At 47.4% G+C, this 27213-nt stretch overlaps 1 protein-coding gene across 3 annotated transcripts in view; it reads right to left on the minus strand.

Moving 5' to 3' along the window:
• The window catches only part of SEC16A (SEC16 homolog A, endoplasmic reticulum export factor), a 149766-nt gene that overhangs the window by 91244 nt on the left and 31309 nt on the right, over positions 1–27213 (minus strand). For all 3 annotated transcript variants that reach the window (XM_068249127.1, XM_068249125.1, XM_068249124.1), the window contains exons 3-9: positions 19965–20101; positions 16914–16978; positions 10977–11106; positions 8682–8880; positions 8419–8599; positions 4830–4972; positions 4407–4468 (exon numbers count right to left, since the gene is read on the minus strand). In XM_068249127.1, the coding sequence (XP_068105228.1) occupies positions 4407–4468; positions 4830–4972; positions 8419–8599; positions 8682–8880; positions 10977–11106; positions 16914–16978; positions 19965–20101 (917 nt within the window). The remainder of the gene's footprint in view (positions 1–4406; positions 4469–4829; positions 4973–8418; positions 8600–8681; positions 8881–10976; positions 11107–16913; positions 16979–19964; positions 20102–27213) is intronic.

The raw sequence follows: 27213 nt of genomic DNA on the forward strand, positions 1-27213 counted from the left end.
CAGATATATCAGTCTAATTGTTTCCAGTACAGAAAGAGTTAACAAACTACAGTTGTTATCTCTATGCAAACAAGCCATTAACTCTCCGACTAAGTCTAAAGGCCCATACACACGTCGGATTTTTCTGAACGACGGGTCGTTTGAACGTCCCGTCGTTCAGTCGTTCGCACGCGGAATCAGACGTGTGTACGGACTATCGTTCGCATGATAAGACTGGTTTCCAGCGATCCGCCTGGCGTACGCGAACGATAGTCCGTACACACGTCTGATTCCGCGTGCGAACGACTGAATGTTGAAACGACGGGTCGTTCGCAAAAATCCGATGTGTGTATGGGCCTTTAGTCATGGAGAGGGCTGTTATCTGACTTTTATTATCTCAACTGTAAGTGAACTGTTTACTTTTTCTCTGCTAGAGGAGAGGTCAATAGTTCATAGACTGCTCTGAAAGAATCATTTTGAATGCTGAGTGTTGTGTAATCTGCACATATTAGAGAATGATGCAATGTTAGAAAAAACACTATATATCTGAAAATAAAAGTATGAGAATATTTTCTTTGCTGCTAATCTTCTAGTAATTATTCATAGTACACAACCAATTCACTATATCATATTTTTTTTTTCGCTTCAGTGTCTCTTTAAAGAGAACCAGAGATGAAGCACCCTCTTGTATTTTACCTTATAAATCAGTGGGAACATGACAGTAAACACCTAATCTGCCCTTTGTTTCATTGTTCTCTGTGTAATCTGACTGTTATCACGTCTGATAAGAATCCCCGACTGAGAAGTCAGGCTGCTCCGTCTCGCTTTGCTACAGAAAGATTATAGCTAAGTCTGTATTCTGTGGTGTTATTTCAAGCCCAAGCCTGCCCCCTTGTGGCTTTGCTATAATGACTAAGCAATAATCATTCCCAGCAAAGCCAGATTTAATTGCTCAGTCTGGGATTCTTGTGACTGCTGATAACAGACACTTTTAGTAGTGAGGACGAAACAGACAGCATGGTAAGTGTTTTCTCTAATGTTCTTACTGATATACATGGTAAAATACACAAGGGTGCTTCGTCTCTGGTTCCCTTTAAACAATACCAGTTGCCTGGCAGCCCTGCTGATCTATTTGGCCGCAGTAGTGTCTGAATCACGCCTGAAACAAGCATGCAGCTAATCTTGTCAGATCTGACAATATCAGAAACACCTGATCTGCTGCATGCTTGTCTATTATTATAGTATTAGAGGCAGAAGATCAGCAGGGATGCCAGGCAACTAGTATTGCTCAAACGGAAATAAATATGGCAGCCTCCACATTCCTTTCTCTACAGTTGCCCTTTAAGCAATACCAGTTATCTGGTTGTCCTGCTGATCTCTTTGGCTGCAGTAGTGTCTAACTCACACACCTGAAAGAAGAGTGCAGCTAATCCAGTCACACTTCAGTCAGAGCACCTGATCTGGGGGCTATGGCTAAATGTATGGCAGAGGATCAGCAGGACAGCCAAGTATTGTTTGGAGACAAATAAGGCCGCCTCCATATCCCTCTCACTTCAAAGGTGCTTTAACCACCCTGGCGTTCTGATTAAATCGCCAGGACGGCTGCGGGAGGGTTTTTTTTAAATAAAGAAAAAACTATTCCATGCAGCCAACTGAAAGTTGGCTGCATGAAAGCCCACTAGAGGGCGCTCCGGATGCGTTCTTCCGATCGCCTCCGGCGGCCAGAAGTAACACGGAAGGCCGCAATGAGCGGCCTTCTGTGTTTCGCTTACCTCGTCGCCATGGCGACGAGCGGAGTGACGTCATGGACGTCAGCCGACATCCTGACGTCAGCCGCCTCCGATTCAGCCCTTAGCGCTGGCCGGAACTGTTTGTTCCGGCTACGCTGGGCTCGGGCGGCTGGGGGGACCCTCTTTCGCCGCTGCACGCGGTGGATCGCCGCGCTGCAGCGGCGATCAGGCAGCACACGCGGCTGGCAAAGTGCCGGCTGCGTATGCTGCTTTTTATTTCATTAAAATCGGCCCAGCAGGGCCTGAGCGGCAGCCTCCGGCGGTGTTGGACGAGCTGAGCTCGTCCAGACCGCTCAGGTGGTTAAAGAACAAGCGACAGCCATGCTAACCTAGAAATAAAAAACACACATATAAGTAGATAAATACCACTTCTACTTACATAACAGATGTATTGTGCTATCCACGTACTGATTCCTGTGAATTTTATAAAGGAAAAGCAGAAAATCCTATTCTAGGCAGTGGCCATCTTGCCAAGCTAATGCTGACATCATATCCTCCCTGACTTTTGTTTTCCCTCCTCCCTTCTCTTGCTCATTGTGTATTCATTAGCTGCCCTCCTCCCAGAGTCTTCAGACACTCCCACTGAGGTGTATACTAGGAACTACACTGTCTCATCCTCCAATCGCTGATTCACCTCAGCCTTGCTTGTAAACACAAGTGAGCAGAGGTGTTTCAGATAAGAAAGCTAGGCAGGGAAATAAATGGAAGAGGAGGAATATATTATAGATAAAAGGAACTCCCAGCATTCAACTCTTTGGCACTGTTTGGCACTAGGGCCAGTGCTCCTAAAGTATGAGATAACTCCAAACCATAACAGCAGAAAAAGGTTTGCAAGTTTTGAATGCAGGATTAGCATCTTTATCACTTAATACACTCAGACCAGTTGCTGTTGAAATTTGATTTTTATGGTGACAATACCACTTTAAGCAATTTCCACCAATTTTTTTAAATGTATTACGGGGCTGTGACATCATCTCGGTTCGGCAACCTAAAGGCATGTACACACTGAAAATCACCAAGCGCAATCGCAGTGTGATGCAGTCACTATTTCTATTCAAAATTCTACATGCAATTTTGCTGAGGCTATCTTTTCCTGGTTTCCCGACTGTTTACCTAAAAAACGCAATGAGAATCGCATGCATTGTTTTTTTTCCTGCGCATCACAAAAGCAAGCGCTCAAAAAAACTCTGCAGGCACTGCGATTTTCTAAAATCGCATTGCACCACTGTGTACCGCACCTTGTGATTTGCTTTATTTTCATGAAGGCTTTGCGATTAAATAACAGCAACGCAACCAGTGAGCACAGGCCCAAAAGTTAACAAAGCTTTAGGAATTTGTAAGAATCTGCTAGCTGTCGTTGAACCCAGCCTGACAGCAGATTCTGGTGTGAAGGACATGTGCGAATTGCTGCAGCTGAGAGTCACATGATCAGATCAGCTGACTGTAAACAATGAGGAGGGTGAAGGGGTGGGAAGCAATTCAGAAAACAGAAGGTGATCTGTCGGTTTGACGCCTCTTTTCCACGGGTGGCTGAACTGCACACTTGAGTAGTTCAGCCTCCCGGCGTTGGCCACAAGCGCCATTCAGCTGCCATTATTACATCCTTGTGGAAAAAAGAGCTTAGGAATGATGCAGAATGAAGCAAATATTTTATGCAAATGTTTGCAGCATGAAAATTAACCGTTCGGAACCCAGCTTGGCTTCATTGGACTGATCAATTTTTGGAGTTGCATAAATTTGCATAAACTCAAAATTATTTGCATGTCATTGACCATCCCTACACATCTACAAATGGCCGGACACTGGTCGCTGACATGAAATAAATGGAGTTGGTCATGGACACGCCAAGGATTCTGACTTGCATGCACATTTCATGTAAAGAGTTTGCAGCTTGGAACTGCGCCATCAAATTGAGCAGGAATGCATTTGATTGGACCAATTGTAAGTTGCATACAATTTGTATGAAATTTGCATGCAAGCTGAAGTTTTTAGCATCTCGCTGCCCACATGTCCAGAGATTACAAGCACATCCGTAGTGTGTGGTATTAGAACTTTTTGTTGAGCAGTTTGGTTTAGTTTGGGTAGTGGAAGCATCATTAGGATTCAGGGGCTTCCCCCTCCCAAGGTGTCTTTTTTTCTTGGGGGGGGGGGGGGGGGGGTTGGGGAGGTATTTTTGTTACAGAGTCTCTTTAAAGGTGGCCGCACACCATATAATTTTTAAAATATCTTTTCAATTTAAGAACTGCAATACATTTTTCTGAGTAATTGTAACATTTAAAAAAATCTGACCAATGTACCGCGCACGCACGCACGCACACACACACACACTGTACCCAATTATGAAAAAATTGCTTGGAAGTGTATATAAGGAAATTGACAATCTACGATACACCATTCAATTTTCGTAAAAATTTATCAGAAAAATCCAGCACTCCCGATAGACTTCACAAATGAAAACAGGAAATCCAATCGGATTTCTTGCTCGATTTTTTTTTAAAAAAAGCTTTCGATTTTTCTGAAAATCAGGTGTGGCCACCTTTACTGTGAAAACATTGCATGTGTTTGAGCGACCAACTTGCAGACAAGCATCGGTCCTGATGGCGTCTGCAGGTGTGTGGCGGCGACAGGCATACGTACTTGACCAGAGGGCCAGGGAACGCTCTCATCTTCTCCTGCTCAGGACAGTTCTGCATAATGATCTGAAAAACATTCAGAGAGAGACCAGTCAGTGCTGCACAGCCAGGGCTGTGGAGTCGGTACAAAAATCATCCGACTCCACAGTTTATGAAACCACCGACTCCAGGTAGCCAAAATTGCTCTGACTCCGACTCCTTAGTCTAATTTTTACAAAGGCTATGGATTTGGTTCAAAAATCATCCGACTAAGTTTATTGAAACCACCGACTCCAGGTAGCCAAAATTGCTCCGACTTCTCGACTCCACAGCCCTGCGCCCAGCAGGAGGCGCAGGAATAAGAGGGACATATAAAGGAGAGACTGAAATACTGATGACGCGTTTCCTGCGCGGCTGAAGTGTGACCAGACACACGAGAGCGATTTACCTCCATGTTGTGGATCTCCACCAGCGTCGGCTGCCCGTCTGAAGGGAGGTTGGGAAGCACTTTAATCAGCTGTCCGCCGGGGCCGAACCTGGCGCAGACGTGGGGGCTGCCGAACTTCTCTGGCGTCAGAGGCCTGGAGGGGACTACAGACAGACACAAGTCAGCTTCACACAACATAGGCGAGTATCTAAAGTAACCCATATAACTGGGTCGCATTCTCGTCAATACACGTGCTGTGAAATCGTTAACGCAAACGCTGACCAATCGATCGATTGCCATCCGACATCAGCCATCCGACATCAGTCGATTCAGTTGATCGGTCCAGTCTGAAAATTTTGCTTGATTGTTGGCGTGTCGGGTTCGGGCCGGTAGAGTCGTTCAATTCTGCCCAAGGCAGCAAAGCGGCAGCAGCAACATCACCTGTCCGGCCGGCGGGAGTACCGAGGTCCATGCTGCCTCACTTTCTTCTTTACTTCCTCTTCACTTCCTGTTGCGTTCTGTGGCTAGCCGAAGTTCAAACAGTAGAGCGCCCTCTATTGAATGAACTTCAGCTAGTCACAGGATGGAGCAGGAAGGGAAGAGGAGAAGAAATGAGGACAGCATGGACCCCGGGGGACTCGCGCCGGCTGGACCGGTGATGTTATTGCTGCTGGCCGGGGGCGGCGAGGCAAGCGGCGGCTCCACAGGTTTTGAATCTATTTCATGCTGAAAATCGATTCAAACCTGTGTGCAGCGTGTTGCCAAAATTAGATTCCTTTTTGATCAGATTAGATCAGAGAGGGATCTATCTGTTGGTCGATCTGGTGGCCATCTATTAGTGTATGGCCACCTACGGTAATTCTAAATTTTTTAACCACTTAAGTACCAGTGGTCTCTGCCCCCTTAAAGAGAAAATCCAACCAAGAATTGAACTTTATCCCAATCAGTAGCTAATACCCCCTTTTACATGAGAAATCTATTCCTTTTCACAAACAGACCATTAGGGGGCGCTGTATGACTGATATTGTGGTGACACCCCTCCCACAAGAAACTCTGAGGATCGTGGTACTCCTGCCAGTTTCCTGTCTGTGAACCTTGCTGCATTGTGGGAAATAGCTGTTTACAGCTGTCAAAAAAGCATGCAGCAGCTACATCCCCTGCCAGCAGTAAAAATGTCACCATGTGATAAATGTCAGAATGTAAATCAGGGAGAGGAAAGATTTTACAATGGGCAAAATCTGACTAAATCATTTATACATAATTATTGTAAAAATGAAGCACTTTTTTATTACATTATTTTCACTGGAGTTCCTCTTTAAGGACCAGAGACCGCTGGTAAACAAACAGCGGAATACCGATGAATCGCCGCACATCAGGATCCTGCTCCACCCACTCTGCCGCTGCTATGACGGCAGAGTTCCTGTGAGCCGGTCAGGAGCAGCTTTTATTAACTCCTGACCCTGCCTATCAATGTATGCCAATGGGAGCGGCTTACATTGATAGACACGGCCAGGAGCCAATGAAATCTGCTCCTGACCGGCTCACATGACTCTGCTGTCATAGAGACAGGCAGAGCAAGTGAGCTGCGACGAGAGCATTCGGGGAGACAGCGGCGAGATCGGCGGGAGCCACGGATGCCCGCACTGGCGGCTAATTGAAATCTACACCCTGCCAGCCTGGTGACACCAAAACAGGGCGTACATTTCAATTAGCTTGGTCCTTAAATAGTTAAGGTCTCTTCATATTCACTATAACATGCCACCTTCAGTAAGCCAAATGTACACACCCAGAATTACGCCACGCCCCTAATGAAATAACATGAGATAAAGTCCAGTATTAGCAAGGATATGAAGTCGGCCATCTTTATTACCTTCATAAAAATTGCTGCTTCCAACCTTCATGAAAATGTCATGCATGTCCAAGTTGAATATAATTTGCATTACATTTGTATTGCACGTCAGGATCATTAGCATCCCGCTGGCCACATATACACGTCACATGTTCTGACCTCACCGGCAGAAGGACTGTTCCTGCTGTGACCAAAGTACTACTGAAGCCAAGGGATCACCATAACTGCTGGGCAACTTAAAGGAAATCCAAGGTGAGAGGGATATGAAGGCTGACATGTTTATTTTCTTTTAAACAATACCAGTTGCCTGGCTGTCCTGCTGATCCTCTGCCTCTAATACTTTGTCATAACTCCTGAACAAGCATGCAGCAGATCAGGTGCTCTGATTGAAGTGTGACTGGATTAGCTGAATGCTTGTTTCGGGTGTGTGATTCAGACACTACTGCAGCAAAAGAGATCAGCAGGACAGCCAGGCAACCGGTATTAGCGGTGTGATCTTTGTGGAGGTTTTGATATTTTCAGATACGTCCAGTAATAAAATGAGTCTTGATGGAGGAGTGCAGACCATTATTTTTTGTCAGGCAATTGGTATTGTTTAAAGGGGAACTGAACTTAGAACTTCCTCTCTGCAATTTGCAGTATCTACTTCTTGCTTTCATGGAAGCATACATTGAGTTAACACGCTGTGTTTACAAATAAGCTGTTCTGCTGAGGAAGCCAGCTGGCACAGCTGAGATGAAATTAAACTGGTGATTAGTCACAGATGAGGAATTAGACAGGCTAAACTCTATAAATACACACAGGGTGCACTTCTCCTTCTGTCCTGTGCAAGAGTTCAAGTCCACTTAAACAAGAAATAAATATGGCAGCTTCCATATCCCTCTCAGGCCCAGTGCACACCAAAACCTCTAGCAGATCTGCAAAACACTCGCGGTTTTTGGAGCAGATTTCAGAGCGATTCTAGGCATGTTTAGAGACGTTTTCTAAACATGCCTAGCGTTTTTTGGAGCGTTTTTGTGTAGCAGATTTCATATTTTATTACAGTAAAACTGTAACTGAACAGCTTCTGTAACAAAAACGCCTGGAAAACCGCTCTGATCTAGCATTTTTCAGAGCAGTTTTCCACTTTCCTATACTTTAAAGGGATACTGTAGGGGGGTCGGGGGAAAATGAGTTGAAGTTACCCGGGGCTTCTAATGGTCTCCCGCAGACGTCCTGTGCCCGCGCAGCCACTCACCGATGCTCTGGCCCCGCCTCCGGTTCACTTCTGGAATTTCAGACTTTAAAGTCAGAAAACCACTGCGCCTGCGTTGCCGTGTCATCGCTTCCCCTGATGTCACCAGGAGCGTACGGCGCAGGCACAGACCATACTGGGCTTGTGCTATACACTTCTGGTGACGTCAGCGGGAGGAAGGACATGGCAACGCAGGCGCAGTGGTTTTCAGACTTTAAAGTCTGAAATTCCAGAAGTGAATCGGAGGCGGGGACTGGAGCATCGGTGAGTGGCTGCGTGGTCACAGGATGTCTGTGGGGGACCATTAGAAGCCCCGGGTAACTTCAACTCATTTTCTCCCGACCCCCCTACAGTATGCCTTTAACATTGAGGCAGAAACGCCTCAGAAATCTAAAAAATGCTGCAGCCCCCGAGTTTGCATTTAGGGAAAAAAACGAACCGCTCTGGTGTGCACCAGCCCTCACTTCAGGTTCCCTTGAAATGTTTTGAAAAGGGATAAAGATGGCAGATTGACGTTGCCCGGATACCTTGCTCCACCGGCTGCCACTCTGACCCGCCCTGGTAGCTGTACTGGAAACTGTCGAGCGTCTGCTGGGCACTGTACTCGTTGGGATACATGCTGTAGGAGTAGTCGCCGAGGGCGGGGTTTGTAACTTGGTTGTCATACGCATTGGCTGTGAGATCCTGATCGCTTCTGTAGACCTGGCTCTGGAGAAAGAATCAGACAGTTACAGATGCAGATCCCACGTTATATGATCAGTAATGAGTGGAGCGTATTCCAGCTTCGCACCTGCTGGGACCGCGAGCTGAAGCTGCTGCGTCGGCTGTGTGAGCTCCGCTCGCTGTGCACGCTGCGGGCCGAGTGTTCGCTGTGAACGCTCCGCCGGTCAAAGTCATCCTTGGCAAAATCTCGGCGTGCGTCAGTCTCGTCATCAAAACCACCGACGTAGCGAGGGTCGTACTGCCAGCGGTCTTCATACACGTCGTATCTGCAGGGAGAGAGGCGGAGACAACTGTCAAACAAGAGGCTAAAGAGGGACTGTAACAACATATAGACTTCAATCCACAAAGCATTACTGCATTCAGTAATACAGAAAACAGATGATTTTTCCCAACATTTTGTCACTCAATTCGGCAGCTGTGACCCCGTCAAAGCTGGCCAGTCATAGGCTACTGCACATGCCGCGGCCCTGGGCAGTGCGTATCCTGATTGTGCGCCCGCAGCCGGGAGCATTCTGCACATGCGCAGCAGCGATTTTTCTGAACTGTGCATGTGCGGGACGGTGCAGGCACAGGATGACTGCAGGAGGCTGCAAGAAGCCACAGGCAAGAAACTGCTTTTTTGGGGGGCTTAAAGAGAGTCTGAAGCGAGAATAAATCTCGCTTCAGACCTCATAAATAGCAGGGGCATGTGTGCCCCTGCTAAAACGCCGCTATCCCGCGGCTAAACGGGGTCCCTGATCCCCCAAATCCCCTTCGTGCAGCGGGGGAGCGCTTCCGCATTGGGGCAGGGCTAACCGCCGCAGCCCTGCCTCCCGTGCGTCTATCAGACGCGTACCTCCGCCTCTCCCCCCGCCCCTCTCAGTCTTCCTTCACTGAGAGGGACGGGGGAGAGGCGGCGATGTGCGTCTGATAGACGCGCTGAGAGGCAGGGCTGCTGCCGTTAGCCCTGCATCCATGAAGAGCAAAATTTACGACCAATTTGGTCGTTGATTTTGCAGGGGAAGGGGGGGGGGGGGTTGGGGGTGAAGGGACCCCCGTTTAGCCATGGGATAGCGGCGCTTTAGCAGGGGCACACATGCCCCTGCTAACTATGAGCTCTGAAGCGAGAATTATTCTCGCTTCAGTGTCTTTAAGATTCACCTTAAAGAGGAGCTGTCAGCCATACTATCTCAGAAAAAAACCAAACACATAGGTAGATAAATATTGTGAAGCCAATCCTGATGTAATTTCCTCCCTTACTCTGCTCTGCCTGACTAGCCCACCCTTCACTATAGAAAGTGCATTGTCTCAGCATGAGAAATATTGTCCAATCAGAGAGGCACAGAGGTGTGGGAGGGGAAAAAACAGGAGGAATAGAGGCTTCAGCCAATCAGGCTAAAGGGAAATAGAGAAGCAAAAAAGGACAACCCAGCATGCCCTGCAACTTCCTTTGTATGTACCAAATTGTGTGTGTACCAAATAAGAGTTGGGTAAACTAGGGAATGATCATTTATCAACAAGAAATAGTGATATTTTAACTTTTGGATCCTTATTACTTGTTTATCAGATACAAGAATTGAATTTTTAATTTTATGCCCGACAGTTACAATTTAAAAGTATATCAATGATATGAAAACTTTACTAACGCAACTGTTATACTTAAAAAGAATCTCTGGCGCTGCTGACAGATTTTTTTTTTTTTTAAGGCTGGAGATTCACTTTAAGTTTAAAGTGAACCAGAGATGAAGCACCCTCATGTATTTTACCATATATATCGGTGGGAACATTAGAGAAAACACCTACCCTGCTCTCTGTTTCATTCTTCACTGCTCAGCCTGCTTCTAACCAGCTCTGATGAAGTCCCTGACTGAGCATTCAGTCTGGCTTTGCTCAGGAATCATTACAGCTTAATCATAGCAGAGCCACAAGGGGGCAGGCTTGAACTTGAAAAGACATCAAAGACAGACTCGGCTATGATTCCTGAGCAAAGCCAGACTGAATGCTGGGTGAGGGATTTTATCAGGGCTGATAAGACAAGCAGGGTGAGCAGTGAAGGATGAAACAGAGAGCAGGGTAGGCGTTTTCTCTAATGTTCCCATTGATATATATGGTAAAATACATGAGGGTGCTTCGTCTCTGGTTAACTTTAAGCACAGTTAGATTGCAACTGTTGCTATGGATTGTAATTAGCAATGTGTGTCTAAGGAACTTGTGCTCTACAGATGTCAGCCTGAACTTTATTGGACTAGGCCTGCCTGTCATTATGCACAGTTATTGTATAATTTGTGCTTCAATAAAGATCTTTTTTGTTTATAAAAAAATAAAATAGTTATTCGGAGAGTGTTGCGTTGCAGGTCGCGGCATCTGTCAGTCTCACACTAACCTGCTGGTGTAACCGTAGGGAACCTTCCTGTATGGATCTTCTCGGCCACCGTACATGTAGTTCCAGTAACTCCGCGGGTCTCTGTAGCCGGGGTCATACGCTCCAGGATAGCGATCCCATCTGGACTGGTCTGTCACAAAAATAACAAGAAAATCGTGCGATATTACTCACCACCTACCTGTACATATTACACCATTTGTGTCACTTGGTTTTATTTTGGAAGGTTCCCAATCCTCATAGATTATTATTATTTATTGGATTTATATACAGTCAACATATTACGCATCGCTGGACAATGAATAAGGTTACAGACAATGATAATACGGGTAACCAATAACACAATACAGGTAATAAGCAGTAAGACACATATAATTAAGCCGCCGAGAGTTTTGGATGCAGGGTGAAGCTGAAAAACGACTCTCCCTGCTCCTGCACAAGTCCCGGCGGCGTTAAAGTGAATGGTTACCGATTAAAATAAAGAAAAGTCAGATACTCACCTAAGGAGAGGGAAGGCTCGGTCCTAATGAGCCTTCCATCTCCTCTCCCGGTGCCCGGTGGATCCTCAGTTCAAATCCCCCGCCGCGGGGTACTTCGGAAGTGTTCGGGAGCACTCGGGCTCCCGAAGACGGGCCGCTCCTTACTGCGCACGCGCGAGTGCGTCATAGGCCCGCGCGAGTGCGTCAGAGTGGGCACTCGCGCATGCGCAGTATGGAGCGGCCCGTCTTCGGGAGCCCGAGTGCTCCCGAAGACTTCCGAAGCGGCAGTATTTGACCAAACTGGTCGAATACTGCAACGGGGGATCGTGAGCGGGACCGGGCACCGGGAGAGGAGAGGGAAGTCTCATTAGGACAGAGCCTTCCCTCTCCTTAGGTGAGTATCTGACTTTTCTTTTTTTAAATCGGTACACATTGGCTTTAATTACTATTCCCCCTCCAGGCCACCATGGATTGTGGGGGAAAAATGTAATTCGGCTTCCAGCTATTGCTGGCGTCCGAATTACAGCGGTTCTGCCTGTTATAATTTAAGTAGGCCTCAGTTATTTGAACTGAGTTAGTCAAAAAGGCTTGGGGAGCAGACCTGCCCTTTAAGGGGATTTTCTCTTAGAGAGAAAATCTGCAGTTCTGTCAGCAGAACCAGAACATACCAAGAAGCTGTTCTATGGACAAGGCCACAGGTCTCCCTGACCTGTGCATGTACACCACTAGAACAATAAACATCAGCCATATTTACTAAATACCGAATTCCTTGTATGTAGGTCAAAAGCCTCATTAAATATTAATTGAGTAGTCTGATCTAGGGGATGGCGAAGATGATGTCATATTTCTTTTCTAGTCGGTATTAAACCCCGAGTGAGCGATGGGAGCTCACTCTGCTTCTTACTTTCACACTAGCTCTCAATGCTGACTGGAACTTCTAAGTATTTTCATTCTATACGTAATCTGATATAATGTATGCTGTACATAGGTAGTCTAGTGTAACGTAGTTTAGAAAGAAGGTACCTGATTGACTTCAGCAGGAAGTTTAATCAAGAAGCTTGTAACGCAACATGAAGATTGGCGTGGCTAGGATATGATGAACTGTATCTATCTGTATTTCTGTTTCCTGAATAAATAACGTGAATATTGAAGAAGCCTGAGAAAGTCTATCTCCTGCTTGCTGTGTTGAGAGTCAAGTTATCTCACAGTCCGTGAGACGCAACTATAAGAAGTTGCTGGTGCCGGAAAAAGGTGATTAGAACAGTTTATAACACTGCCTTCTGACGGCACCAAAATTACACACTAAGCCCTGCGTGAGCCGCATTTCCTATTACAGCCAATGGTGGCGCCGGCTGCGCTCAAATCTCCGGTGTTTTTACACGCAATGCCAGATCTTACACTGGAGTAGTAGTTCCAATAATACAACAAAGAAACATTACCTGGAGGAGGGGTCTGCAGACGGAAGCGCTATGTCGATTTCATCTGTTTGCGCTATGTGGCAGTATAAAATCCCACTCTGATCAGATTCAATCAAAGAGTGACCTATCAGATGGTCGATCTGGTGGCAGATTGACAGGTGTATGGCCACCTTAAAGCGGATCCGAGATGAAAAACTATAACAAGTAACTTTTCTATATATGTTATCTGAAATTTAGATCGTTTACACAGCATATCTAGCTGCAAACAGCTTCAACAGTTTATGATTATTTATTCCTGTGATACAATGAGGGCAGCCATGTTCTGTTTGTCACATTACACAGGCTGAGGGCTGGAGATGCTATCAGCTTGCCTGTGTGTAAATTCAGTCCCCTCTCCTCCTTCCTCCTCCCCTCTGCCTCTGAAATCAATGGCTAATAACACCTCCCCCTTCTTCTGCACAGACTGAGCTCCCATAAGCCATTGCTACAGTGTCAAGGCACTCTGGAGAAGCTGTGGGCGAGGCTTGTTTAGTTTATAGGGAATTAGAGTATTAAAACAAACAAAAAAAAAAGTATTTGGCTTGAGGAATGCCCTATAAATTATATGTAAGGAACACAATTATGCAATGAGTAAAAAAGTTTATATCGGATCCACTTTAAGGCTGCAATTAGACTATCTGTCCCTAAATCATTGCCCACTGGACCCTTTGTGAGGGGGCTGCTCCATGGGTTCCCGCTATGTCCTGCTTGTCCAAAAGGAATTGCATGCATGTGCGTGTGATTAGGTAATTGCTTGCGGCACTTAAAGGGAACCAGAGACGAAGCACCCTTGTGTATTTTACCATATATATCAGTAAGAACATTAGAGAAAACACTTACCCTGCTCTCTGTTTCATCCTCACTGCCAAAAGTGTCTGTTATCAGCTGTGATAAGAATCCTGGACTGAGCATTCAGTCTGGCTTTGCAGGGAATAATTATAGCAGAGTCATTATAGCAGAGCCACAAGGGGGCAGTCTTGGGCTTGAAAAGACATCAAAGAAGACAGACTCAGCTATAATCTTTCCGTAGCAAAGCCAGACTGAGTGCTCAGTCGGGGAGTTTATCAGGGCTGATAACAAGCAGGCTGAGCAGTGAAGGATAAAACAGAAAGTCTTTGCTGCACTGTGCGAGTATTTGGGCCGCTGAGGCATGAGAAGTCATTTAAAAAGAATCTGTAAGAGGAAAAAAAACGTGCTCCGATGGGATAGTTACTAGGGATGATCAATGTGATGCAAGTTGTTCAGAAATTATGCAAATTTTTATGCAAATGTATGCAGTCTGAAAATGGACCAATCAATTCAAACCCAAGTTTAAATTGATTGGTCCATTTTCAAGCTGCATACATCTGCATAAGAATTTGCATAAATTTACATCACACTCAGAACAATTTGCATATCCGTGACCATCCCTAATAGTTACCTCAGGAGGGGAGGCCTGTGGATGCTAATGAGGCTCTCCCCATCCGTCTGTTCCAGCGCTGTCAGAAGCCGAAAGTCCGCCGGGGCTACAGGATCATAAAAATCCTGTGTGAGCCTCGTGCAGGCGCAGTAGCAGCTTTCCGATCAGCTCAGGCAGAAAAAGCCGAGCCCTATCAAAAGCCAGGTTCAGACACCGCGTGGCTGCACAGGAGAGCGGATCTGATCGGCTATTTCTGCCTGAGCCTAATCGGAAAGCGGCTACTGCGCCTGTACAAGGCTCTCACAGGATTTTTGTGATCTCCGGCGGATTTTCGGCTGCTGACAGCGCTGGAATAGAGGAGGGCGATGTGGGAGAGCCTTATTAGGGTCCAGAGGCCTCCTCCTTAGGTTAGAACCCCCGTGGGCCTCTTATTTTCTTATAGATTCTCTTTAAAGGGAAGAGGAGGAAAAAAAAATACAAGCTCTACTTACCAGGGGCTTCCTCCAGCCCCCGGCAGCTGATATGTCCCACGCCACAGCTCCGGTGTCCCCTCTGTTGCAGATGCCAACCTTGCCAGTTATCTACTGCGCCTGCGCAGAATGCTCCAGAACACAAAAGCGCCGTCACCAGCGTGCTCACGCACCTGCCGAAGTCGGCATCTCCAACGGAGGGGATCCGGGGACACTGTAGCTGCAGCAAGGGACATATCGGCTGCCAGGGGCTGGAGAACGCCCCAGGTAACTAGAACTTTTTTTTGTCTCAGATCTTCCCTTTAACCCTCTTACGACTGCTCCACACCAATTGGCGTGTAGTCCTGGGTTTTTTCTTTTTTTTTTTTTTGCAGGATCTGCGCGCGCGAATCTCCGCTTGAATGATCGATGAGCGACTGCTGCTAGGAGACTGTTCGCCGTCTATTTACAATGTACAGCGTGGCGATCTACAGCAGCGCTGTACTGGGGACAGCCGTGTGACATGGCTGTCCCCCTGGGAGTCACAGAAGCGATTGCCTGTCATAGGTTTATCACTCTTCAGAATACCAGCACTTTAAAAAGCACTTGGCTAATGAAACTCTGAGGGTGTTCACCAGCGCTGTGATATGAGCAAACATACGTTCATTCAAAAATCGCTCTGAAAAGCGATTTACAAAATCACTATCGCTAAGCGCTAGCCCTAAGACTGCCGCCACTGTAGTACATTCAGTAGCTGGTATAGAGCGATCACACGTTTGGAGGTAACAGTTCAGGCATTGGAGAGAACTTGATAAAATTCTTGTTTACAACTTTCAAAGCTCAGAAATACACTTTTTGTTAATGTTTAACCTCCCTGGCGTTCTGATAATGCGCAGCCGCACATGTTTTTTTAAACTTAATTTTTTTTTAAATCATGTAGCTAGCCTAGCGCTAGCTACATGATACCCCCCCATCCCAGCGGAATCCCACCCACCCTTCTTATCGCAGCCAGGGATGATGGCCTTCAGGAGATCCCGTTCTGAACAGGATCTCCGTCAGGGCTTTCCCCGTCGCCATAGCGACAGTCGGAATGACGTCATCCACATCATAGGGAGTCCCGATCCACCTCTCAGCGCTGCCCGGCACTAATTGGCCAGGCAGCGCACAGGGTCTGGGGGCGCTCGTTACGCGGCAGATAGCAGCGCATCGTCTACAACACGCAGCAAGCAAAGTGCTTGCTGTGTGTTATAAAAAAAAAATTATTAAAATCCGCCCACCAGGGCCTGAGCGGCACCCTCCGGCGTCTCTGGACGAGCTCAGCTCGTCCAGAACGCTAAGGATGTTAAAGCACACCTGAGTGGAGAGGGATATGGCTAAGATGTATTTCCTTATGAGCAATACCAGTCGCCTGGCTGTCCTGCTGATCGTCTGCCTCTAATACTATTAGCCACAGCCCCTGAACAAGCATGCAGCAGATCAGGTGTTTCTGACATTATTGTCAGATCTGACAAGATTAGCTGCATGCTTGTTTCTGGTGTCATTCAGATACTACTGCAGCCAAAGAGATCAGCAGGACTGCCAGGCAACTGGTATTGTTTAACAGGAAATAAATATGACAACCTCCATATCCCTCTCACTTCAGGTTGTCCTATTAGGCAATGTTCACATTATAAATCGCCAGTGCTATCGTAAGCGCGGAGCGATTTATTGAGTTTTTTTACAGAGCTTTTCCCTGCGCTTTGAAAAGCGTTTTTGCTCAGCGATGTTTTTTTTCCACTTCCTGGCGTCAGTGAGGCAGTGAAATCTTTCACCCGAAAATGAATACATACAATGTATTTATTAATAAAAACGCTGGGGAAATCGCAATACAAAGCTCTTTTTCAAGCGCTTTGCTATTTCCCTATCCCTTCCATTGAGCCAAAGCGCTCAGAAAATGGTACAGGCAGCGCTTTTGCGTTTTAGTAAACTCAAAACGCGCACATGTGAACACTGTCATAGGGAATCATTGCACAAGCGCTTTTGGGGCGATTTCTAAAATCGCCAGCGCTTAAAAACCCCTGCAAACGCTCAATGTGAAGGAGCCCTTAATGTTCATTCTGGATGGAAAACAAAGTTGACAAAAGCAGGGAAGAGTAAACAGACCCCAGGCTACTCACCTCCATAATCATACTGACTTTGGTAATAATCTGCATAGTAATTGGAAGGCGCCGTGTACCCTTGTCTAAAAGAAAACGAAAGGGAGATAAAATCATCATGTAAAAGACTAGCTGCACCCAGATGTAAAGCCACATACACGTTAGATCACCGTCATTCCTCAAGATTGGTAATCAACAGCTGAGGTGACAGTTTCAGGAATAAGTGCTGTACAGACACGCTGTTTAAAGTCAATGTTACCCGTGCTAAAAAAAAAACAAAAGTCAAATACTCAACTAAGTAGAGGGAAAGCTCTGAGTCCTAATGAGCTTTCCCTCTCCTCACCCGGTGCCCTCCGTGCTGCGCTGGCTCCTCCGTTCTAATCCCCCGCCGCGGGGGACTTCGGAAGTCTTCGGGAGCCGAGTCCTCCCGAAGACAGACGGCTCCATACTGCGTACGCGTGATTACGCAATAGAGGGCGCTTCGGGCTCCCGAAGACTTCCGAAACCTCCATTCGGCAGCGGAGATTTGCCCGAATTGGTATAATGCTGCTACGGTGGATCCTGAGCGGGACCGGGCACCTGGAGAGGAGAGGGAAGTCTCATTAGGACTCAGAGCCTTCCCTCTCCTTAGGTAAGTATTTGAATTTTGTTTTTTTAGATCGGGTAACATTGACTTTAACAATGGCGAGATCTCCCTGCAGTGGTTTGTGTCTCCTCCCCTCCCACAATGGAGAGATCTCCCTGCAGTGGTTTGTGTCTCCTCCCCTCCCACAATGGTGAGATTTCCCTGCAGTGGTTTGTGTCTCCTCCCCTCCCACAATGGCGAGATCTCCCTGCAGTGGTTTGGGTCTCCTCCTCTCCCACAATGGCGAGATCTCCCTGCAGTGGTTTGTGTCTCCTCCCCTCCCACAATGGTGCGATTTCCCTGCAGTGGTTTGTGTCTCCTCCCCTCCCACAATGGTGAGATTTCCCTGCAGTGGTTTGTGTCTCCTCCCCTCCCACAATGGCGAGATCTCCCTGCAGTGGTTTGGGTCTCCTCCTCTCCCACAATGGCGAGATCTCCCTGCAGTGGTTTGTGTCTCCTCCCCTCCCACAATGGTGCGATTTCCCTGCAGTGGTTTGTGTCTCCTCCCCTCCCACAATGGTGCGATTTCCCTGCAGTGGTTTGTGTCTCCTCCCCTCCCACAATGGTGCGATTTCCCTGCAGTGGTTTGTGTCTCCTCCCCTTCCACAATGGCGAGATCTCCCTGCAGTGGTTTGTGTCTCCTCCCCTCCCACAATGGCGAGATCTCCCTGCAGTGGTTTGTGTCTCCTCCCCTCCCACAATGGTGAGATCTCCCTGCAGTCGTTTGTGTCTCCTCCCTCCCACAATGGTGAGATTTCCCTGCAGTAGTTTGTGTGTCCTCCCCTCCCATAATGGTGACATCTCCCTGCAGTGGTTTGTGTCTCCTCCCCTCCCACAATGGTGCGATTTCCCTGCAGTGGTTTGTGTCTCCTCCCCTCCCACAATGGTGAGATCTCCCTGTAGTGGTTTTGTGTCTCCCCCTCCCACAATGGTGAGCTCTCCCTGCAGTGGTTTGTGTGTTCTCCCCTCCCACAATGGTGAGCTCTCCCTGCAGTGGTTGTGTCTCCTCCCCTCCCACAATGGTGAGAGCTCCCTGCAGTGGTTTGTGTCTCCTCCCCTCCCACAATGGTGAGATCTCCCTGCAGTGGTTTGTGTCTCCTTCCCTCCCACAATGGTGAGATCTCCCTGCAGTGGTTTGTGTCTCCTTCCCTCCCACAATGGTGAGATCTCCCTGCAGTGGTTTGTGTCTCCTCCCCTCCCACAATGGCGAGATCTCCCTGCAGTGGTTTGTGTCTCCTCCCACAATGGTGAGATCTCCCTGCAGTAGTTTCTGCCCCCAACCCCCACCCACAATGGTGCGATTTCCCTGCAGTGGTTTGTGTCTCCTCCCCTCCCACAATGGTGAGAGCTCCCTGCAGTGGTTTGTGTCTCCTCCCCTCCCACATTGGTGAGATCTCCCTGCAGTGGTTTGTGTCTCCTCCCCTCCCACAATGGTGAGATCTCCCTGCAGTAGTTTGTGTCTCCTCCCCTCCCACAATGGTGAGATCTCCCTGCAGTGGTTTGTGTCTCCTCCCCTCCCACAATGGTGAGATCTCCCTGCAGTGGTTTGTGTCTCCTCCCACAATGGTGAGATCTCCCTGCAGTAGTTTGTGCCCCCCCCCCACCCACAAAGGTGCGATTTCCCTGCAGTGGTTGTGTCTCCTCCCCTCCCACAATGGCGAGATCTCCCTGCAGTAGTTTGTGTCTCCTCCCCTCCCACAATGGCGAGATCTCCCTGCAGTGGTTTGTGTCTCCTCCCCTCCAACAATGGTGAGATCTCCCTGCAGTAGTTTGTGCCTCCCCCCCCCACCCCCACAATGGTGAGATCTCCCTGCAGTGGTTTCTGTCTCCTCCCCTCCCACAATGGCGAGATTTCCCTGCGGTGGTTTGTGTCTCCTCCCCTCCCACAATGGTGAGATCTCCCTGCAGTAGTTTGTGTCTCCTCGCCTCCCGCAATGGTGAGCTCTCCCTGCAGTAGTTTGTGTCTCCTCCCCTCTCACAATGGTGAGATCTCTCTGCAGTGGCAGTGGTTTGTGTCTCCTCCCCTCCCACAATGGTGAGATCTCCCTGCAGTGGTTTGTGTCACCTCCCCTCCCACAATGGTGAGATCTCCCTGCAGTGGTTTGTGTCTCCTCCCTTCCCACAATGGTGAGATCTCCCTGCAGTGGTTTGTGTCTCCTCCCTTCCCACAATGGTGAGATCTCCCTACAGTGGTTTGTGTCTCCTCCCTTCCCACAATGGTGAGATCTCCCTGCAGTGGTTTGTGTCTCCTCCCCTCCCACAATGGTGAGATCTCCCTGCAGTGGTTTGTGTCTCCTCCCCTCCCACAATGGTGAGATCTCCCTGCAGTGGTTTGTGTCTCCTCCCCTCTCACAATGGTGAGATCTCTCTGCAGTGGCAGTGGTTTGTGTCTCCTCCCCTCCCACAATAGTGTGATCTCCCTGCAGTGGTGTGTGTCTCCGCCTCACCTTGAAGATGGACGGTCAGAGCAGTGGCTGGATCTCGAGCTGGGCCGCTCCGGTTCCTGGTACGGGTACTTGCCGGGATTTGTAAAGCCTGAATTGGCGTACTGTCGGTAGGCGGGGTCATAGGCTGCGTAAGGATCCTGCAATAGAGTCATTAATTTCCTATGACTGCTTTCGAAAAATACAGTTAGGTCCATCAATATTTGGACAGATACAACTTTTTTCTAGTATTGCTTCTGTGCATTACCACAATGAATTGTAAATGAAACAACTCAGATGCAATTGCAGTGCAGACTCTCAGCTTTAATTCAGAAGGGGGGGGCAAACAATTGCATAAAAATTAAGGCAACTGAAGCATTTTATTAACACAATCCCTTCATTTCAGGGACACGAAAATAATTTGACAAATTTGAATTCTGATACTTGGTTGAAAACCCTTTGCTGGCAATGACAGCCTGAAGTCTTGAGCTCATGGACATCACCAGATGCTGGGTTTCCTCCTTTGCTGGCAATGACAGCCTGAAGTCTTGAGCTCATGGACATCACCAGATGCTGGGTTTCCCCCTTTGCTGGCAATGGCAGCCTGAAGTCTTCAGCTCATGGTCATCACCAGATGCTGGGTTTCCTCCTTTGCTGGCAATGGCAGCCTGAAGTCTTCAGCTCATGGTCATCACCAGATGCTGGGTTTCCTCCTTTGCTGGCAATGACAGCCTGAAGTCTTCAGCTCATGGACATCACCAGATGCTGGGCTTCCTCCTTTGCTGGCAATGACCGCCTGAAGTCTTGAGCTCATGGACATCACCAGATGCTGGGCTTCCCTCTTTGCTGGCAATGACTGCCTGAAGTCTTGAACTCATGGACATCACCAGATGCTGGGTTTCCTCCTTTGCTGGCAATGACAGCCTGCAGTCCTGAACTCATGGACATCACCAGATGCTGGGTTTCCTCCTTTGCTGGCAATGACTGCCTGAAGTCTTGTATTCATGGACATCACCAGATGCTGGGTTTCCTCCTTTGCTGGCAATGACAGCCTGAAGTCTTGTATTCATGGACATCACCAGATGCTGGGCTTCCTCCTTTGCTGGCAATGACAGCCTGGAATCTTAAACTCAGGGACATCACCAGATGCTGGGTTTCCTCCTTTGCTGGCAATGACAGCCTGAAGTCTTGTATTCATGGACATCACCAGATGCTGGGCTTCCCTCTTTGCTGACAATGACAGCCTGAAGTCTTGAGCTCATAGACATCACCAGATGCTGGGCTTCCCTCTTTGCTGACAATGACAGCCTGAAGTCTTGAGCTCATGGACATCACCAGATGCTGGGCTTCCCTCTTTGCTGACAATGACAGCCTGAAGTCTTGAGCTCATGGACATCACCAGATGCTGGGTTTCCTCCTTTGCTGGCAATGACTGCCTGAAGTCTTGAGCTCATGGACATCACCAGATGCTGGGCTTCCCTCTTTGCTGACAATGACAGCCTGAAGTCTTGAGCTCATGGACATCACCAGATGCTGGGCTTCCCTCTTTGCTGGCAATGACTGCCTGAAGTCTTGAGCTCATGGACATCACCAAATGCTGGGCTTCCCTCTTTGCTGGCAATGACTGCCTGAAGTCTTGAGCTCATGGTCATCAGTATCACCAGATGCTGGGTTTCCTCCTTTGCTGTCAATGACTGCCTGAAGCCTTGAGCTCATGGTCATCACCAGATGCTGGGTTTCCCCCTTTGCTGGCAGTGCCTGCCTGAAGTCTTGTACTCATGGACATCACCAGATGCTGGGTTTCCCCCTTTGCTGGCAGTGACTGCCTGAAGTCTTGTACTCATGGACATCACCAGATGCTGGGTTTCCTCCTTTGCTGTCAATGACTGCCTGAAGCCTTGAGCTCATGGACATCACCAGATGCTGGGTTTCCCCCTTTGCTGGCAGTGACTGCCTGAAGTCTTGTACTCATGGACATCACCAGATGCTGGGCTTAACCCCTTTTTTCCTTTTAATGCTCTTGCAGTGGCTTTCAGTTGCAGTTTGTTTGTTTGTGGCCCTTTCTAGCCGAAGTTTAGTTGTCAACCAGTGAAATGCTGCTCAATTGGGTTAAGATCAGGTGACTAATTTGGCCATTCAAGAATTTTCCACTTCTTTGCTTTAATTTACTCCTGGGTTGCTTTGGCTGTATGTTTGGGGTCATTGTCCTTCTGTATCATGAAACGCCACCCAATCAATTTGACTGCATTTAGCTGGATTTGAGCAGACAGTATGTCTCTGAACGCCTCAGAATTCATTTGACTTCTTCTGTGCTATGTCATATCAATAAACACTAGTGTCCCAGTGCCACTGGCAGCAATGCACACCCATCCATCACACTGCCTCCCATGTGTTGTACAGATGATGTGGTATGCTTTAGATAATGAGCTGTTCCACGCCTTCTCCATACTTTTCCCTTGCCATCATTCTGGTAGAAGTTAACCTTAGTTTTGTCTGTCCAAAGAATGCTTTTACAGAACTTTCCTGGATTTTTTAGATTTTATTTAACAAAGTCCAATCTAGCCTCTCTATTCTTGAGGCTTATGAGTGGTTTGAACCTTGCAGTCCACCCTCTGTATTTACTTTCATGCAGTGTTCTCTTTATGATAGACTAGGATATAAATACACCTCCCCGCTGGAGAGTGTTGATCACTTGGCTGGCTGTTGTGAAGGGGGTTCTCTTCACCATGGAAATTATTCTGTGATCATCCACCACAGTTGTCCTCTGTGGACGTCCAGGTCATTTTGCGTTGCTGAGTTCAGTCATTTCTTGCTTTCTCAGGATTTACGAAACTGTAGATTTTGCCAGTTGTAATATTGTAGCAATTTCTTGGATGGGTTTTTTCTTTCTTCCTAGCTTAAGGGTTATTATTATTTCTTTATATAGCGCCAACATATTCCGCAGCACTTTACAAAGCACAGTAAGACAACACGGGGAACAAAGGTACAACCCGAAAAATGTACAGCAGAGTCTCAAGCAGAACAAATATTGCAACAAAAACAGTAAACATTAGGAGGATGAGGATGGATTCTTTCACCTGCATGGAGAGCTCCTCTGACTGCATGTTGTCTGTTCCCAGCAAAATCTTCCCCATGCAAGCACACCTCAAATAAACTCCTTTATCTGCTTAGAGCAGGGGTAGGGAACCTATGGCTCAGGAGCCAGATGTGGCTATTTTAATGGCTACATCTGGCTCACATACAAATCAGTAGGGGTGGATTCACTAATATACACGGCTCAAGCAGCACAGCTTAGTGTGGCAGCGCAAGTAACATTTTATAAGTAGGAACACTACTGCTGTAGCATCACTACCAACTTACTCACGCTACCCCAAAACTAACAGCTGCCCCAATTGTCCCACTCTGTACCCTGTCAGGCCCAGTGACTTTGTAGGATGAGATCCCTGCACTTTGATTGGCCCAATAGGCTGTGTCACTTGACAAGCAGCCTATTGGACTAAAATGTGGGGATCTCGTCCTATAAAGTTAATCAACCCTCAAGGTAGCCAGCTAACTGTACAAGCGGTTAGTCGGTATTTCTCCTGTCTGGCTCTCGGGGAAATTGCTGATGTTGCTGAAACCCAAGAGAAGCTGAAGAGGTGTCTGACACTTCCGCTACCCGGCGGATCAACTGTATACACATCACCATGACTACAGGGACAGCCCTCTGCTGCGCATGCGCACTGTCCCAGTTTGAAACATATTGTATGGCTCTCACGGAATTACATTTTAAAATATGTGGCGTTTATGGCTCTCTCAGCCAAAAAGGTTCCTGATCCGTGGCTTAGAGGATAATGACATAACGACTTGCGCACACCTGCACATGGAACAGCCTTTGAGTCACATTCTCCTACTAAAATGAAGGGATTGTGTGAATAAAATGCTTCAGTTGCCTCCCATTCTCATGCAATCGTTTTGTTCCCCCCACTGAATTAAAGTTTGTACTTCAACTGCATCGGAGTTAATTTACAATTCATTGCGGTAATAAAGTTGTCTGTCCAAATATCGATGGAAATAACTGTACATTACTACATTTATTGGCTACAAAATATATAATGGATGGCCAGCTCCAGAGAATAATGCAGCTGGGAATTGTACAAATCGCGGAAAAATAAAATCAAATAAAAAAGCAGGCAGGAAGAGCATATGACTGGTCGATTTCCAAACTGAATACAGGTTGCATTAAACATGCATGCAAGCCAGAATTATTCATGCGGCATAAACCAAATTCAGCAAATGATTCATGAATTCCCCAATCGGGAAATAAATTTGCCATCATTTAGCAACCGCACAACGGAATACGAAAAGATCGACGAAACGGCTGCCAGCGCATCACCTCTCCCCAGTTTAAGTCATTTGCTCCGGCCTGCATGTAAAATTTCATGCTGCTTAAGGCTCATACGCACATCAGACTGTAGTCTTTGGAAAACGAAAGATCACAGCCCAATCTTACCACCCTTCATGTAGTATGAGAGCCATACCTACACAGTCTATTCTATGGAGCTGAACTCCCCATTAGAAAGAAATCTTTGCAAGATGCTGGACACACAGATGCTGTACAGACACAAAAGATCTGTTCCTGCCAAAGATCCATTCCTGCAAATTGCGTTCATAGTCTATGAGATCTGCAGATCCTCATACACACCTTGTTTAATTGACATTCATCTGCAGATCAGACAATCATCTGCAGATCTGAAAATCCATCCTGGTGGATCAGATCTGCAGATGATTGTCTGTTAAACAAGGTGTGTATGAGGATCTGCAGATCTCAGACTATGAATGCAATTTGCAGGAACGGATCTTTGGCAGGAACAGATCTTTTGCAGATGCTGATCTGTTACATGTGTACAGCATCTGTGTGTGCAGCATCTTGCAAAGATTTCTGTCTGATAGGGAGTGCAGCTCCATAGAATAGACTGTGTAGGTGTGGCTCTCATACTACATGGAAGGGGGTAAGATCTCTGTCTGATGGGGAGTGCAGCTCCATAGAATAGACTGTGTAGGTGTGGCTCTCATACTACATGGAAGGGGGTAAGATCTCTGTCTGATGGGGAGTGCAGCTCCATAGAATAGACTGTGTAGGTGTGGCTCTCATACTACATGGAAGGGGGTAAGATTTCTGTGTGATGGGGAGTGCAGCTCCATAGAATAGACTGTGTAGGTATGGCTCTCATACTACATGGAAGGGGGTAAGATCTCTGTCTGATGGGGAGTGCAGCTCCATAGAATAGACTGTGTAGGTGTGGCTCTCATACTACATGGAAGGGGGTAAGATTTCTGTGTGATGGGGAGTGCAGCTCCATAGAATAGACTGTGTAGGTATGGCTCTCATACTACATGGAAGGGGGTAAGATCTCTGTCTGATGGGGAGTGCAGCTCCATAGAATAGACTGTGTAGGTGTGGCTCTCATACTACATGGAAGGGGGTAAGATTTCTGTCTGATGGGGAGTGCAGCTCCATAGAATAGACTGTGTAGGTATGGCTCTCATACTACATGGAAGGGGGTAAGATTTCTGTCTGATGGGGAGTGCAGCTCCATAGAATAGACTGTGTAGGTGTGGCTCTCATACTACATGGAAGGGGGTAAGATTTCTGTCTGAGGGGGAGTGCAGCTCCATAGAATAGACTGTGTAGGTGTGGCTCTCATACTACATGGAAGGGGGTAAGATCTCTGTCTGATGGGGAGTGCAGCTCCATAGAATAGACTGTGTAGGTGTGGCTCTCATACTACATGGAAGGGGGTAAGATCTCTGTCTGATGGGGAGTGCAGCTCCATAGAATAGACTGTGTTAGGTATGGCTCTCATACTACATGGAAGGGGGTAAGATCTCTGTCTGATGGGGAGTGCAGCTCCATAGAATAGACTGTGAAGGTGTGGCTCTCATACTACATGGAAGGGGGTAAGACCTCTGTCTGATGGGGAGTGCAGCTCCATAGAATAGACTGTGTAGGTAAGGCTCTCATACTACATGGAAGGGGGTAAGATTTCTGTCTGATGGGGAGTGCAGCTCCATAGAATAGACTGTGTAGGTATGACTCTCATACTACATGGAAGGGGGTAAGACCTCTGTCTGATGGGGAGTGCAGCTCCATAGAATAGACTGTGTAGGTGTGGCTCTCATACTACATGGAAGGAGGTAAGATTTCTATCTGATGAGGAGTGCAGCTCCATAGAAAAGACTGTGTAGGTATGGCTCTCATACTACATGGAGGGTGGTAAGATTTCTGTCTGATGGGGAGTGCAGCTCCATAGAAAAGACTGTGTAGGTATGGCTCTCATACTACATGGAGGGTGGTAAGATTTCTGTCTGATGGGGAGTGCAGCTCCATAGAAAAGACTGTGTAGGTATGGCTCTCATACTACATGGAAGGGGGTAAGATTTCTGTCTGATGGGGAGTTCAGCTCCATAGAATAGACTGTGTAGGTGTGGCTCTCATACTACATGGAAGGGGGTAAGATTTCTGTCTGATGGGGAGCGCAGCTCCATAGAAAAGACTGTGTAGGTATGGCTCTCATACTACATGGAAGGGGGTAAGATCTCTGTCTGATGGGGAGTGCAGCTCCATAGAATAGACTGTGTAGGTGTGGCTCTCATACTACATGGAAGGGGGTAAGATCTCTGTCTGATGGGGAGTGCAGCTCCATAGAATAGACTGTGTAGGTGTGGCTCTCATACTACATGGAAGGGGGTAAGATCTCTGTCTGATGGGGAGTGCAGCTCCATAGAATAGACTGTGTAGGTGTGGCTCTCATACTACATGGAAGGGGGTAAGATCTCTGTCTGATGGGGAGTGCAGCTTCATAGAATAGACTGTGTAGGTGTGGCTCTCATACTACATGGAAGGGGGTAAGATTTCTGTCTGATGGGGAGTGCAGCTCCATAGAATAGACTGTGTAGAGTATGGCTCTCATACTACATGGAAGGGGGTAAGATTTCTGTCTGATGGGGAGTGCAGCTCCATAGAATAGACTGTGTAGGTGTGGCTCTCATACTACATGAAGGGTGGTAAGATTTCTGTCTGATGGGGAGTGCAGCTCCATAGAATAGACTGTGTAGGTATGACTCTCATACTACATGGAAGGGGGTAAGATTTCTGTCTGATGGGGAGTGCAGCTCCATAGAATAGACTGTGTAGGTGTGGCTATCATACTACATGGAAGGGGGTAAGATTTCTGTCTGATGGGGAGTGCAGCTCCATAGAATAGACTGTGTAGAGTATGGCTCTCATACT

Source organism: Hyperolius riggenbachi, chromosome 8 (assembly GCF_040937935.1).
Source record: "Hyperolius riggenbachi isolate aHypRig1 chromosome 8, aHypRig1.pri, whole genome shotgun sequence".
Taxonomy (NCBI): domain Eukaryota; kingdom Metazoa; phylum Chordata; class Amphibia; order Anura; family Hyperoliidae; genus Hyperolius; species Hyperolius riggenbachi.